At 39.9% G+C, this 17,133-nt stretch overlaps 1 protein-coding gene across 3 annotated transcripts in view; it reads left to right on the top strand.

Moving 5' to 3' along the window:
* Positions 1 to 16,249, top strand: part of LOC115211733 — a 104,400-nt gene extending 88,151 nt beyond the window's left edge. For all 3 annotated transcript variants that reach the window (XM_029780390.2, XM_029780396.2, XM_036509133.1), the window contains exons 2-5: positions 425 to 589; positions 4,231 to 4,353; positions 6,850 to 6,983; positions 11,428 to 16,249. In XM_029780390.2, the coding sequence (XP_029636250.1) occupies positions 425 to 589; positions 4,231 to 4,353; positions 6,850 to 6,983; positions 11,428 to 11,697 (692 nt within the window). In that variant the 3' untranslated portion in view covers positions 11,698 to 16,249. The remainder of the gene's footprint in view (positions 1 to 424; positions 590 to 4,230; positions 4,354 to 6,849; positions 6,984 to 11,427) is intronic.
* The last annotated feature ends 884 nt before the right edge of the window (positions 16,250 to 17,133 follow it).

Below are 17,133 nucleotides of genomic sequence, written 5' to 3'. Positions count from 1 at the left end.
ATATTTGTTGCAGATAAACTATTTCAGTTTTCCTCTCACCCTGCAATTATCTCTTCTAAGTAATTGGTTTGCAGTTGCCCTCACCTGCACACGTGGCTGCACTTACCTGCACATGTGGCTAATCCACATCTCTACATGTGTTCCTTTCATCTATTACTTCCTCCCTCCCCCTTTTATTCACTTCTTTCTCTCCTCTCTCTTCCTCCCCCTTCTGCACTCCTTACTCAGCTTCCCTTCCATACCTTCACAAAAGATAAATGACCCCTTATCTCAACTTCTCTTACACAAGGAAGCTTATGTGCTAGAAAAAGCAACCGTGATCCTCTTAAACCCAAACTCTACTCTAACGCAATCCATGAATCATTGCATGTAAGTAATAGGTGATGGTCATCAAAATTTTTTTTTTTTCTCTCTGTATTTACAGCTGAAGATAATCCGTGGAGTAAACTCCAAATCATACCAATTTTGTCTTTCATAATGAATACTCATAACAACTCAAGAAGAACAACAGATGCTCCTCGAGGTACATTTTGTGAGCATCACAAACGATGTAAAAATGGATCCTGTGTATCGGATCTCAGCTTGTGTCGTAAGTATTGCTTCTGTTTCCCTTTGTGGTTGACCTGTGGCTGGTCAGGCTATTTTCTTCTAACCTCTTTTCACCAGGACAATGTTTTCTTTTATTCATTTTCGCCAGCCTCGTCTGGCACCTGTGTCTGTGGCACATAAAAAAACACCATCCAAGCGTGGCCGTCTGCCAGCCTCGTCTGGCACCTGTGTTGGTGGCACATAAAAAACACCATCCGAGCGTGGCCGTCTGCCAGCCTCGTCTGGCACCTGTGTCAGTGGCACATAAAAAACACCATCCGAGCGTGGCCGTTCGCCAGCCTCGTCTGGCTCCTGTGTCAGTGGCACATAAAATCACCCACTGCACTCTCGGAGTGGTTGGCGTTAGGAAGGGCATCCAGCTGTAGAAACACTGCCAGATCTGACTGGCCTGGTGCAGCCTTCGGGCTCCCCAGACCCCAGTTGAACTGTCCAACCCATGCTAGCATGGAAAGCGGACGTTAAATGATGATGATGATGATGATGATGTTATGTTCATCACTAGCAGTATCGCCCGCCGTTGCTCGGGTTTGTTTTGACCCTTTAGAATTGGAATTTTTGAAAAGTAAAAAAATTGCATTATGTAGCTTGTTATTCTCTTTAAGTGAACATTTTTCTGGTTGAAATACACCGAAAAATGGCGACACAGCAGTAAAAAAAAATCGTAAAAAATAGGGATTTTCATAGAAAAAAAGCACCTTTTTGATGTAAATAATTTTTGGTGTTAACATGGTCCGATTTGAATTTTTTCTTCTATGGAAGGAAGAGCAAGCCTTCTTCTATCATACTCTCAATTTTGGTCAACTTGTGCCACAGGGTCTCGGAGGAGAATGTTAGTTGAAGGCTACCAAACCTGCTACACACAGACAACTTCAGCTTTATATATATAAAGATTGACAATTGACTAAGTAATACAGTCTACCCCTTTACCGCCACCACCACTACCAGTTCCTTCAGAAGGCAGCCCTAAATGCTGTCGGACCCAGCACTATATGCTGGGCTATGAATAATATCATCATACTGTAGGATACGTGTTTCTGTGTCATTGGGCATCATCAATGTTTATAAGGAGACAATTTCTGCGGAAATGGCCTCTCCACGTTTGGGTGTACACAAATGTGTTAAATATAATTGTATGCACCTATGTTACAATTGACATTGCTTAGTGTGCCTCTAGTTAAATCATTTTAGCTTGACATAGCTTTGCACACATCAGCAAACTTATCAGTTTCTGTTTAAATATAAAAACGGCAGTTTTTAGTTGGCTATGAACAAGGGATCCAGTGTTCATAGCTCACAAAGCACGTCCTGTAGTGCAATGATATCGTGGCCCAGTGGTGTTGTTTTCCCACACTTGTCTTTAAGGGGAATTTAATTTTCACAGCAGTTTTCCTCACTTAAGTGTACATAGATGTGTTGAATATGATTGTACACACCCATATTTTACTTAATGCTACTTATAATGTCTGTTTTCCATGCTGGTATGGGTTGGACAGTTTGACCAGAGCTAACAAGGCCAGGGGCCACGCCAGACTCCATTGTTCTGGCATGGTTTCTATGGCTGGATTCCCTTCCTAATGCCAACCACTTTGCAGTGTGTGCTGGATGCTTTTACGTGGCACCTGTCGACAAATTCTTGTTAAAATCTTTCTCTTTTATCAACAACGTTGCCATTGTTGTTCTCTTTTCATTGTTTTTGTCTTTTTTACTTTTTTAGTGGCCCTGGGACTGGAGGAAGGCATGCTCAAACCAGGCACCTGGTCAGCTTGCTAGAATTAGCAGCCAAATCTCTTTCAAATCACACCCAACTATCTTAAAAAAAAAAAGAAACAATGAACATGTAGTGTTTAATGTATAGAACAGGATGGCCACAACTGGAACCTTTGTGGTCACAGAGTTAAATATTGAGGACAAAACAACAATAATTGTTTCCTTGTCTATTTTAGTTCTAGTTGTTGGATTGAGGCCATGCTGGAGCACTGCCTCATGTAGTTATAATCAATGACAAGAACACCAGTATTCAGACTGGTATCTATTGTATCAATATCTATTTGTTGAGCTGCTAAGTTATGAAACAAAACTGGAAATGTTATTTAATATTATTCTATATTTTTGAGATGAAGAATTATGTACATTATGGATGGTTAGCTGTCCTCATCTTGTTTGTTGTTACCTCAACATTTCGGCTGATGTACTCTCCAGCCGTCATCAGGTGTCCTGGTGGAATTTCAAACCCAACCCTTTATTTGACTAATAGGGTACTCTGTTCTCACTCCTAAGTATCCTTTTTTGCTGGTGTTGTGTTTTTTTTTTTACATTTATTTCTTTACTGCCCACAAGGGGCCAAACACAGAGGAGACAAACAAGGACAGACAAAGGGATTAAGTCGATTATATCGACCCCAGTGCGTAACTGGTACTTAATTTATCGACCCCCGAAAGGATGAAAGGCAAAGTCAACCTCGGTGGAATTTGAACTCAGAACATAACGGCAGATGAAATACCTATTTCTTTACGACCCCAGTGTATAACTTGTACTTATTTAATCGACCCCGAAAAGATGAAAGGCAAAGTCGATCTCAGCAGAATTTGAACTCAGAACGTAACGGCAGACAAAATATGGCTACGCATTTCGCCCGGCGTGCTAGTGATTCTGCCAGCTCGCCGCCTTTTTTGTTGATATTATTTCTCAAGCCCCTGATTAGGATTGAACCCAGAATGTGAGGGTTAGTAGTCCATGCTCTTATAAACTAGGCTATATGCCCATAGGCCTACAAGCAAATAACCTAGGAAATAAAAAAAAATGGCATCAGCAAAAAAAGGTACTTAGGAATGAGAACAGTGTACCCCATTTGTCAAATAAAGGGTCGGGTTCGAAATTCCACTAGAACACCTGAGGAAGGCTGGAGAGTACATCAGCTGAAATGTTGTGATAACAACAAACAAGGTGGGGACACCTATCCATCCATTGTAAATAATGTGTCATTTAGCCTTAATGAAAATTCTTTTCAAATGAGACAAGGGAGAGAATTGTAAAATTTAAATTGACTAATTATAGGTGCAGGTGTGGCTGTGTGGTAAGTAGTTTATTTACCAACCACATGGTTCTGGGTTCAGTCCCACTGCATGGCACCTTGGGCAAGTGTCTTCTGCTATTGTCTCGGGCTGACCAAAGCCTTGTGAGTGGATTTGGTAGACGGAAACTGAAAGAAGCCCATCATATATATATATATATGTGTGTGTGTGTGTGTGTTTATGTGTCTGTGTTTGTCCCCACAACATCGCTTGACAACCGATGCTGGTGTGTTTACGTCTCCATAACTTAGCGGTTCGTCAAAAGAGACTGATAGAATAAGTACTAGGCTTACAAAGAATAAGTCCCGGGGTCGAGTTGCTCGACTAAAGGCGGTGCTCCAGCATGGCCACAGTCAAACTGACTGAAACAAGTAAAACAGTAAAAGTTAGAAACGAACCAAGATTACTGGAGAGAACAGTTCAAGTACCGCATGCCGTCATCCATGTTGCATAACTCTCGTCATCTCTTTTGCCGTTTCCTCTGCATTATTGCCATAACCATTCTTGCAGTAGAATCCATGAAGTATGATTATTTCATTTTATATTTCAGATGATGGAGAAGACAATGTGAATACCATCTTGGTGATGATTATCATAGGTTTAGCAATTGTTATATTTCTCACCATTGTCTACTGCCTGCAGCAAAGAGGACGTCACAGAGCGCAGACCACATGTAAGGAGTTCTCTCTTTCTTCCTTGTCCTTCTTTCAGCAAATCTCTAAAACAAAGAGGTCTTTGCAGTAAAGATTGTTTGCCAACATAACATGGTAGTCCTGGTTTAGGACGAATGTTGCTGTAATTTAGCCCCAGGAGACATCGTCTCCAGCTGGCTATAAAACATGATCTGTGTCCTTATTCCCTTGCTTGAAAATATAAGGACACAGATCGGGTCGTATGGCCAGCTGGAGACGATGTCTCCTGGGGCTAAGTTACAGTAACATTCATCCTAAACCAGGACTGCCATGTTATGTTGGCAAACAATCTTTACTCCAAAGTACTGTTGTTGAATATCTCATGTTGTGAGATTTACAAATAGTAATTCTCTAAAGTGGTTTTTGTCTTTTTTTTTCAAACCCCTTCCCACACATGCACACACAAAACAATCCTTTCTACTGTAGGTACAAGGATTGAAATGTTGTTGGGGTGGGGTAAGAAAAATACCTCAACGCTCAGTACGCAACTGAAAGGATGAGTGGCATGGTTGACCACGGCAGGATTTGAACTCGGAACATAAGGAGAGAGAAAATGCTACTTAAGCAATTTCCCAACATACTAACGATTCTGCCACCTTACACACACACACACACACACACACACACACACAAGCTCAATAGATGATCCCAGTTTTTTAAAGGTTAATATAGAAATGGCAAGATGGAAGATGAGCCTGAGTAGACTTATTGAGTCAAGTAAAATCAAAATCACAATCAATTGGAAATTACAGTTGTGGCTGATGCCACTTGGCAGTGGTTGATTTTCTTCAAAATTACGAGAATCATATTAGGAAAATATATATAGGCACAGGAGTGGCTGTGTGGTAAGTAGCTTGCTAACCAGCCACATGGTTCCGGGTTCAGTCCCACTGTGTGGCATCTTGGGAAGGTGTCTTCTGCTATAGACCCGGGCCGACCAATACCTTGTGAGTGGATTTGGTAGACGGAAACTGAAAGAAGCCTGTCGTATATATGTATATATATATATATAAGTGTGTGTGTATATGTTTGTGTGTCTGTGTTTGTCCCCCTAGCATTGCTTCACAACCGATGCTGGTGTGTTTACGTCCCCGTCACTTAGCGGTTCGGCAAAAGAGACCGATAGAATAAGTACTAGGTTTACAAAGAATAAGTCCCAGGGTTGATTTTCTCGACTAAAGGCGGTGCTCCAGCATGGCCGCAGTCAAATGATTGAAACAAGTAAAAGAGTAAAGAGTATAGGATAGAAAAATTAGAGAAATTTTCTACCAGTGGCTAGCATGCATAAAATAGTCAATAGACAACATACTTTTCAGTTGTGATACCAGTGCCGGTGGCACGTAAAAAGCACCATCCGAACGTGGCTATTGCTAGCGCCGTCTCGACTGGCTTCCATGCCGGCGGCACATAAAAGCACCAACTGATCATAGCCGTTACCAGCCTCGCCTGGCACCTGTGCTGGTGGTATGTAAAAAGCACCCACTACACTCTCGGAGTGGTTGGCATTAGGAAGGGCATCCAGCTGTAGAAACACTGCCAGATCAGACTGGAGCCTGGTGCAGCCTCCTGGCTTCCCAGACCCTGGTCGAACTGTCCAACCTATGCCAGCATGGAAAACAGATGTTAAACGATGATGATGATGAAATTAGTGTACATTTGTTCACAAAAAAAGGTGACTCTACTGGGGGTCGTTCTATGTAGTGACCTTCACCCTCCCCCAAAATTGCTGCCCTTGTGGCAAAATTGGAAACCATTATTGTAGGCACTTAAGGTGGCAAGCCGACAGAATTATTAAAACAAAATGCTTAACAGCATTTCACCTGACTTTACAATCTGAGTTCAAATCCCACCAAGATAGACATAGCCTCTTGTCCATTTGAGGTCAATAAAATAAGTACCAGTGGGGTACTGGGGTTCACTTACCCCCGCTCCCGGCAACCAAATTTTAGGTCTTGTTGTAGAAAGGATTTTATTGGATTCTGGACATATGTTAAACTACTGGTCAAGTGTTTGGGGTTCTGTTCATTTTATTAACCCTGATGGGTTTTGAACTCTGAATGACTAGGATCGTAACTGAACACCTCAGGAGAATTTAGTTCCCCATTCTGCCATTAATGATAACGAGGAAATTTAATGAGGTCGAGGATCATTGTCAGCAGGATTATGTAAATTGTTGAAAACTTTGTCAGTAGATCTCTAACCAAAGACATTCCAACCATGACCATCCTTCAGTTTTGTATCTCAGGAACTATTTTGTCCAATTCACATTTCCTTATTGAAGATGTCAGAGTGTGATTTGAGGACAACTTGGCTGTTATTTCTTATAGCTTGAACATTTACAGAGGTTTGTAATGATAATGTTCTTATTTGTAATGATGATGATGACAACGATGATGATGATGATGTAGCAATAATGTTGATGTTTTGTGTAATATTAACGATGTTAATGCAATTTGGGTTTTTTTCTGATTTTGCAGCTGATTCTCAGATGGAAGTAAACTCTTCAGCTGATGTGGAGTCTGACAACCTGTCGCTATATCAACCACCTCCACCCTACGAAGAGGTCATTTCTACAAACAGATATCCAATGACACCAGAAAGACAGAGAATGGTAAATACAAGACACTATAAGCTCTCTCTCTCTTATACACAGGGATGGCCATAAGTTGCTTTATCCAGTTCTAATAATAACAATAAACAAATTTCAAAATGATATCTCAATATATATAAACGGCAAAATGTCCGTGTGTGTGTGTGTCCTTTATACAAATCCACAATTTTTCAGTTAGAGGGCTCGCACTTTCTATGGTCATTCAAAACCGTCCAAGGGTGGTCGTGCACATCTTTACATTTCCCCAGTCACCCCGCAAAGCCATTAAAAAATCAATAGAAGTGACTTTTTTGTGAATTTTCTATCCAAAACCCAATCAAAATGCCCGAAACTTGATACACCAATTGAATGCCAGCTAGCTGTATGTGATTGGTCAGAGATTTGGACAGTATTCGCGTGTATGTGAGCACGCACGCAGCTGTATATGCATGCACTAGCACTATGACCCGGCAACGCTGGGTCATAGTGATAGTAACTTTTATTTACCCGGCAACTAAAGTGAGATCGCAGCCATGCTTGCCCATCCCTGTTAAGAATATCCTTGATGCATCAGGTGAAATATATTTGAGAAGACCTGTTGAATCAAGTACAACCAATATCGTAGCTGTGGTCAGTGCCCCCTGACTGGCTTCCGTGCCAGTGGCACATAAAAAGCACTATCCGAATGTGATTGATACCAGACCTTCCTGACTGGCTCCTGAGCTGGTGGCACATAAAAGGCACCATTCGAGTGTGGTCAATGCCAGTGCCGCCTGACTGGCTCCTGTGCTGATGGAACATAAAAAGCACCCACTACACTCTCAGAGTGGTTGGCGTTAGGAAGGGCATCCAGCTGTAGAAACTCTGCCAGATCAAGATTGGAGCCTGGTGCAACCACTGTCTCTCCAGACCTCAGTCAAACCATCCAACTCATGCCAGCATGGAAAATGGACATTAAATGATGATGATGATTGTACAATTATAATTTCAAGACAAAAACAAAACAACACTTATATTGTATCTTCAAAGTGTTGTCCTTCCGAATCAATACACAAACTGGATTCTTCTCTGGATGGAATGGCAGATTCACAGACACAAGTCCTTATCATTGTCCAGGACTACAAATTCTGCAATAATTCTTTCTCCTCAACTTGGGTATTGTCCAAACATCTTGGAAGTAGACGTGTTCCTTCGGGATACCCCACAAGGACTCTGGTCCCGCAATCGTGGAGGCCAGTCCATGGTTCCTCTCCTGCTGATTGTAGTTGTAATCCCTGTGCCGGTGGCACGTAAAAAGCACCATCCGAACGTGGCCGATGCCAGTGCCACCTTGACTGGCCTCCGTGCCAGTGACATGTAAAAAGCACCAACCTATTGTAGCCATTGCCAGCCTCCCCTGGCACCTGTTCCAGTGGCACGTAAAAAGCACCCACTACACTCTGAGTGGTTGGCGTTAGGAAGGGCATCCAGTTGTAGAAACACTGCCAGAAAAGACTAGAGCCTGGTGCAGCCTCCTGGCTTCCCAGACCCTGGTTGAACCGTCCAACCCATGCTAGCATGGAAAACGGATGTTAAACGATGATGATGATGATGATCCACATATCAGAAGTGTCATCCAAGAAGCCACGTTCATTTCTGTCCTAATGAGGTGGAGCACCATCCTGCATCCAGACGTCATGTGTGTCAAGCTGAGATATGGCAAAATCACGCAGCATACGTTCATTATTAGTAGAAATGGGTAAAGCAACTGATGACCACCCCTGCATAATGGCATGGGGGAAATGGTGAACATTATCCTTTAGATATTTTCCCACAACCTATTATGTTAATAATGGTATATTTTATTGAGATACATTCTATACATTAATATCAAAGTGCCTTATTTTAGAACCAGAAATACTAGCTTCTTGTTGAGCAGAATATATTATTTGTTGTGTTGCTCCAAAAGAATTTTTGGGGTTTAATCAACAAGTTGTAGGATGATTTCAGTTGAAATTGACTTTGGAGTTGAAACTTCTGGTAGAGAAAGAATTAGGCCATCAGCCCAGTGCCTTGGCAAGTTTGTAGAACAATTTATATTCTGTTGGGAATATGGTTCCGTACCAAAAGGGCCACTCCAATAGAACTGTATTGTATATACATTTACAAATCAATATTCTGTGTCTTAATAACATCTGTGAAGTATGGACTGAATCAGGTGCCAGAAATAAGGAATTGTTTTTGTTTTCAGAATTCTGTGATTCCACAGAACTGATTTTGGAAATTCAAATTTGTTCCAGACAGTTTTCATCAGTTTGGGTCAGAAGTTTCTCAACAGATCAAGACATTAATTCAATCATCATCATCATCATCATCGTTTAACACCTGTTTTCCATGCTAGCACGGGTTGGACGGTTCGACCGGGGTCTGGGAAGCCAGGGGCTGCACCAGGCTCCAGTCTGATCTGGCAGTGTTTCTACAGCTGGATTCCTTCCTAATGCCAACCACTCCGTGAGTGTAGAGGGTGCGTTTTACGTGCCACCGTCACAAGTGCCAGGGGAGGCTGGCATCGGCCGCGATCAGTTGGTGCTTTTAACGTGCCACCAGCACAGAAGCCAGTCAAGGAGGCGCTGGCATCAGCCACGTTTGAATGGTGCTTTTTATGTGCCACCGGCACAGAAGCCAGTCGAGGTGGCGCTGGCATTGGCCACGTTCGGATGGTGCTTTTTATGTGCCACCGGCACAGGTATCACAACTACTATTTCCATTGATATTTGTTTCGATGTTCATGTACTTGACTCAACAGGTCTCCTCAGTATTTTTTTTTCTTTATTTATATCAGATTGTTTAGTCAAGCATGTTGAATGTTCAGGGTTGTTGGCTGTGGACCCATTGGAGCAAATGGAAATCTCAATATGACCTTTGTAAACTTATTGATCCATAGCACCAGTGATACAATAGAACCAAAATTCTAAGCTAAGAACCCCACTAACCTATCATAACACTACTTTTCCCACTTCCCTTCCCAATATTCTGGAAATGGTTTGAGATTCAGTTTCTTACGTCTTACAATTAAATTTAAAATGGTTGGACTGGTATTAAGTCATTCGCTTCACAAGGTCTGTGTGAGTTCAGACAAAACGAAGCTGCTTCAAAGAAATAAATGTCTGATAATAACAAGGACCATTTAGCCCCTAACCCTTAGTGTACAAACAGTCAGCCGTTCAAGAATTTGGACCTGAAGATCTCCATTTCCAGCGACTTCAAGAGCCACCTCCCAGTGGTGTTGGGCGTCAACAAAGAGCCCTTGACCACAACAAAACGACCAAAGTTTTTTTTTTTTTTCCCCCGAAGGTCTGGGGTCTCCCGCCCCTAAGCCCTAGACCATCACCTAATCACCCTTACCTGTCTTGTTGCTTCACAACAACAACAGTTGTCAATAATGGCTGGAGTTCCAACTTTGTTTCACATCAACTACAGTTCTTCACCTCTGCCATTCTGAATGAGTTTCCTTTCACATGGAGACATTTTTCATGTGTCTACCACTCGGACAACCATGGAGGCTACCAGTTTCTCTGTCAGTCACAGCAGAGGAGGGGTGATAGTTGACTAATCCTGCCATGACCACAACATATGACTGTTTAAATACTTTGAAAAATTGGGAAATGTTTCCTGGTTTCACATCCAAAAGATGTGAGAGTTCTCCTGGAAACCGTTTTCTATTTCATCTTCTTTTGCTATCATAGAATTCAGAGTTAAAAACTTGCCAACCAAGGGCAAAAAACACCCCTTCATTCTCTGAATGTAGATAGACTTGTCCATGTATTGTATGGTGTGTGGTAAAGTTACTTTAAAAATGCCAGACAACTAACAATGACCAATAAATAACAGTGCCATCAAGGGATTAAAAGGTCTTAAAAGGATCATTTGAAGAAAGTCACTAAGGAGACAATTAAAAGGTGTAATTCTGTTGTTCATGTCAGTCATTTGACTGTGGCCATGCTGGAGTACCGACTTTAGTCGAGCAAATCAACCCCAGGACTTATTCTTTGTAAACCTAGTACTTACTCTATCGGTCTCTTTTGCCGAACCGCTAAGTTATGGGGGACGTAAACACACCAGCATCGGTTGTCAAGCGATGTTGGAGGGATAAACACAGTCACACACATACACATACATATGACGGGCTTCTTTCAGTTTCCGTCTACCAAATCCACTCACAAGGCTTTGGTTGGCCCAAGGCTATAGTAGAAGACACTTGCCCAGGGTGTCACGCAGTGGGACTGAACCCGGAACCATGTGGTTGGTAAGCAAGCTACTTACCACACAGCCACTCCTGTGAAATTATAACTGTTTTATAAATTGTAATTGTCTTTTTAACAGTTATTGTAATACAACAATACAAAGGTGTTGTAACGATTATTTTAATGATAATTGTAACGAAGTAATTCTAATTGTTTATCTTTTGAATCTTTTAAATTTTCAGCAATCTTTCTCGGTGAACGTTCCAGTCACTCCCCCTCCGAACTATGAGACAGCCTTAAATATCTTGGCCCGCAGCCAGGAGATAGTGAATACGAAACCCTCATTATCATCAAGTCCATCACATCCAGATTCCATGCGAAGATGTCGGTCTGAAGATATTTTATCACCTCAACACCTGCGAGATAATCTGCCGCCGTTCACCTTCATCCCACAGTTGATCAGTAACACAAACTACAACAACAACAACAGCACCAGCAGCAGTAATCGTTAACTTCATTGGTTGATTTAATTAATACAAATCTCAAAATTCCAATTAATTGATTGTCTTTAAAGTTTGGACAGAATGATTGCTGTTGGTTTTACAAACAGAAAGCAACCTCAACCAGCTGCCTGTAACATTCCAGACTTGCAGACTGTCTACAAGAACCATTTTCTTGAATAGTAATACTAATCATGGTGCGGAAAAAAAAAAAACTGATCAACCAAAAATGTCCCTTGGTTTGTATGGCCACCACTCAGTTCTGATATAAATTGGTCATTTTATATTAGAATTTCCTGTCAACCTTCAACAACCATTGTCCTGATATTTCTGAATTTCACCTTCCAGAGATTGCAGTAGTGATCCGAAATATGCCAGAAATATTTTCAAATGATTCTCTTCATAAATTCCTGATTTCTCTCTCTCTCTGAAGAGACATCCCAAATGTTCTGAGAGTGATGATGATGATGATTATATCCATACAGAAAATACATGGTATCTAGATTTTCAGAAAAATAGGCTTGCTACCATTTTTTTTTTATGTTCATTGTTACAATTGTCTTTCCATGCTAGCATGAGTTAGAGGAGTGTCTTATTGTGACATTGGTTTTACAACCAGATGCCCATCCTGTCTAACCCTTAACTATTTATCAAATAAGGGATCTCTGAGACTGTCTTTAAAGTCATGAAGCCAAACAATTTAACAAAGAAAATGATATTTAATGCTTCTATCTCATCAATTTTTAGAGAAATACTGATGCAAACAGTCTTTTTTTCAATTTCTGTGCATCAAATCCATTCATAACATATATGAATGAATGTTCTGGGAATATGTTCCCCATTCTTAAACCATTTTCCTCTACAAATTTAGAGAATTGAAGGTTAGTTTGTGTATAAATCAATCATTTTTATACTTGATATTAAATTAGGTGAGAAAAGATCTCCAATCCCCTGAAAAGGAAGATGCTTCACATCTAATTTGTTGAGTGTGTGTGTCCTTCCAGCCTTGTAAAAGGTTGGGTGATTATACATTAACGAAGCCAGTTTCACAGCAAGAAGCCCTCCCTGTATAATTTGTTTGATGTGAAATAGCTGTCATTAAGTGAATTAGGATTCATTTTATTTTAGTTTTATTCGGAGAAAACACAAAATCTGCCAATAAAATTTGGCAATTTTTGGCAGATTAGAAATTATTTTAACAATCAATTCTTACGTAAAGAAAAAAAAATAAATAACCAGAGCAGGAATTGTGACTTTGGTTGTTATGAAGACTTTCTTCCATAACAAGTTTCTTAGAAAAGTTTGTAATTAATCTTTTCAGCGAAGCTTGAAAGTAATTTCTAGTTTTGGAATATTAAACAAAATCATTCTGATTCACATCAAAACTAACAAAGTGTTCCTCCTCCTCTGTTACTTTGACTAAAATCTTGATCTTAGTCCTTGCTTCAGCAATCAAGATTTTGATGAGAATGGAATTATCTTTATATATAAAAGTGAAGTTGTGTGAGTGTCTGTCTACTCCGATTTAGATTCCTAACTACACCCATATTTTGCGGTGCAGTTTAACCAAAACCGGGTATCTTATAGTCGTGATTCATATTAAGCCCTTCTGGGTGTTAGCATGAGTCTAAGATTTTAAAAATAATTTACCATCATTTTTCCGCATTATTAATGCATTTTTGCTCGGTTTATATAAGGGAAGTAACTCTAGAAAAATACTTATATAGTTGTTTCCCTTACAAACCCGAGCAACGCCAGGCGAAACTGCTAGTTAAATATAATCTTAAGTCACCGAAAGACTCTTCATATTAATAAGCAACCATGTGCCATACTTGAAAAGTATATACATCATTGGAAGGGGATGTATATTTTCTTTTTTGTCTGAGAGAAATCTCTTTATAGCCATTTTGTGTTGGACCCTTATTAATGTCAGACACATTTCAGCCATCTTGAAATTGTCACATGTTTTTTGGGGGGTTTTTTTAACCACAGAACCCCCAGCATCATGCCTGGCACCAGTGTCTACACACACCAAAGTAGGATATATAAAAAGCTGTATTATTTAATGCTATTTCAATTGTATTCAGAGTTTATTAACAAGCCTTGTATCAACTGTTTTAGTCAGTGGTGGTCATGTCAGGAAGTTAACAGACATGGTCTGCTGCATTGATCTTGGCTCCAATTCAATAACTTTTGGGGTTTTTTTTTAAATTTTATTTATTTATTTGAGAATATTTTAGTCTCCCCTCTGCCATTCCATGAAAGAAAATAGTATCTTTAATTACTGAGCAACTAATTTAGTTGGTTTATTACAAACAACAAACTATCTCTCCCAACTATGCAACATGACTGGACAGTTGGATGCACAGGGAAATATTTTGGATGTATTTTAGTTTTACTAGAGAAATAATATAAATTTGACAATCTGGGGTAGATTACAAAATATCTTAATTTTTAGGTGGGGGAAAAAAAATGAGAACAGGAACTCTTTAAATGAGATTGTTCAACCACTAACTATTTATTGGAATTATCGTTATCCTTTTAATGTCCACCTTTCCCTGCAGGAGTTAGACGGAATTGGGTGAAGTCTACTTTCTATGACTGGATGCCTTTTCTGTCCCCAACCTTCCCCCGTTTCCAAGCAAGGCAAAATTTCTCCATGGCCAGAAGAAACGACCGACATTGCTTGCACGATTTACAACCATCACATCTCAACACACACATTCTGGGCAGTGAGATAATGTTTATCATTTGATCTCAACTCTTCTTGATACCAAGAGTCCTTGCAGCCATTTTACATCATTTCTCCTTAATCATCACAACTCAAATCCCATTATTTGATACATTCCCTGGATCCATCAGTCCTTTTCCAGAATGTTCCAACATTTATAGACAAAAAAAACTCATCCATTTATTTTACGATTCACCCTTCAGTATCACATGTTATTCATTGTTCAGAAAAAAAGAAAGCGGGGATGGCCACAACTGGACTGCTGATCTGAGACTAAAGACGTACTGGGCTGAAAAATGGAAATGATATGACTGAAACCCCAAAATAAAGGAAAGTCCCAAACAGTTTTACCGTTTCCATCTGAAAAATGATAATCAATTAGGACTGGGACTGGGTTTCAAAAACTGAAAAACAATTGCAACTCTCTTTTAAAGACTGAGGGGGGGGGCAGTAGTTTGATAATCCTCCTAATTCCTCCAAGACATATTTGATCCCCCCCGCTCCAAATATTTCTAATTAATACATAACTAGTCACCTGAAATAAGCTGAGAAATGGTTTAACGAGTAACAAACAGAAACTGATTAACAGGGATGCTTCTTGTGTTCTCTTCTTGAACCACGGAATCACAGAAGTGGCGCCTGAAAGCATATTTCATTGTCTTTGGAAGAACACCAACCAACACAACATTGACCAATTCCATCTACTATTTCTTACAATATGCAAAGCATCGAATGGTAATGGAATAAGTTTGGGAATTCTGTTAGCCACAGCAGACAACTAGACCTCCGGTTTGTGGTACCTTGTTTTATTTAGGTGCCAGTATTAAGTTTAACAGGCGGCAAGCTGGCAGAATCGTTAGCACGCCAGGCAAATTGCTTAGCAGTATTTCATCTGCCGCTACGTTCTGAGTTCAAATTCCGCCAAGGCCGACTTTGCCTTTCATCCTTTTGGGGTCGATAAATTAGTACCAATTATGCACTGGGGTCGATATAATCGACTTAATCCATTTGTCTGTCCTTGTTTTCCCCCTCTGTGTGTAGCCCCTTGTGGGTAGTAAAGAAATAAGTATTAAGTTTTAATTCAAAGATGGTGAAAATACCTGATTGTCCTGTTTTGAATTCTGTTCAATGTCGATTGCTATTCCAGGTGGACATCTACTAAGCAATATTAAACTCTTTCAAAACTCCATAGCCACGTGCCTGTGCAACCCCCTTCAGGTCCACTTTCACACCAACACTAAAATATATCCAGTCAATATCTTCACTAAGCCTGAAATTCTCCCAATTTCAGGAATTAAAAATATCAGAAAATTAAAACCCAAATATTTTTGATAAAAAAAACAAAAAAAAAAAAACAATCTGTCTTTAGAAATCAACAGAATAATTAACGAATTCATGATTCCAGTTCTTGCATTCCATTACAGAGAGACCTCAAACAAACAAAGGTTCCTCTGTAATTAAGCTGGGATCACAATTCCAAGTTTAAAGTGTTTTTGTGCCAAATTTGCAGTTTTTTTTTTTTTTTCAAAGAAAAAAAAAAGGAACGCTTTTTTTTAAAATGAAATTCTGACCAGGTTTTACTGAAGTTAAAAGTCCTTTAAAATATTCGTAAACCCACTGCTCAGACAAAAAAAATAATATTGCCTTATTCAGAATACCATATCTATCTGTAAATGTTTGCTGTTCAAAGACAAACCTAGTATTGACAATTAATAAAAGGTTGAAGTATCTGTCGAGGCAATGCGATATGTAAAGAAAACTATTTTTATATGATTTCAATATTCTTTGCCAAAATTAAAATTATTGAATTTATGAATAAATTGTTTTAATTTATGTAACTGTGTTATTAATGATTAACCCTTTTGTTACCAACCCGGCTGAAACTGGCTCTGAGTACAAATGTCTTGTTTTCATAAGTTTTGAATTAAAATCTTTCACCAAACCTTAGTTATCATTAAGATAGTGTTAGGAACATAAATTGTGACTTATTTTACTGAATTCTTTGTTGTATTTAAAGTAATTGAAAGAAACACAGAGCATCTCAAAATGAAAACAGTAATGAAATGGTTAAAGAGCTGATACCTTTAAAATAAATGATCATCATCATTTATTTTCCATGTTGGCATGAACTTGATGGTTCGAGAGGAGCTGGCAAGGCTGGAGAGACACCAGGTCCCAGTCTAATTTGGCTTGATTTCTACAGCTGTACACCCTACCTAGTGCCAACCACTTGGCTTTTTTTATTTAGCACCAGTATACCAGGAGATGGCCTTTATAGAAAGGCCCCACCACGAGACGGCCTTTATAGAAATGCCCCACATGGACAACCTACAGTTTGCTGAACAATCTAGTCCTTATTGCAACACCAGACGTATGACAGGTAACTGGACAGGGTCAGGCTGCAAGCTGGCAGAAACGTTAGCACGCAAGGTGAAATTCTTAGTGGTATTTGATCTGTCTTTACGTTCTGAGTTCAAATTCTGCCAAGGTCGACTTTGCCTTTCATTCTATCGGGGGGTCGATAAATTAAGTACCAGTTACGCACTGGAGTCGATATAATCGACTTAATCCCTTTGTCTATCCTTGTTTGTCCCCTCTATATTTAGCCCTTTGTGGGCAATAAAGAAATAAGGAACATTAGCATGCCAGGCGAAATGCTTAGGGATATTTTATCTGTCTTTACATTCTGAGTTCAAACTCCGCTGAGGTTGACTGCC

The sequence above is a fragment of the Octopus sinensis genome, linkage group LG1 (assembly GCF_006345805.1).
Source record: "Octopus sinensis linkage group LG1, ASM634580v1, whole genome shotgun sequence".
Classification (NCBI taxonomy): Eukaryota; Metazoa; Mollusca; class Cephalopoda; order Octopoda; family Octopodidae; genus Octopus; species Octopus sinensis.
This window is presented reverse-complemented; position numbering and strand designations above follow the sequence as displayed.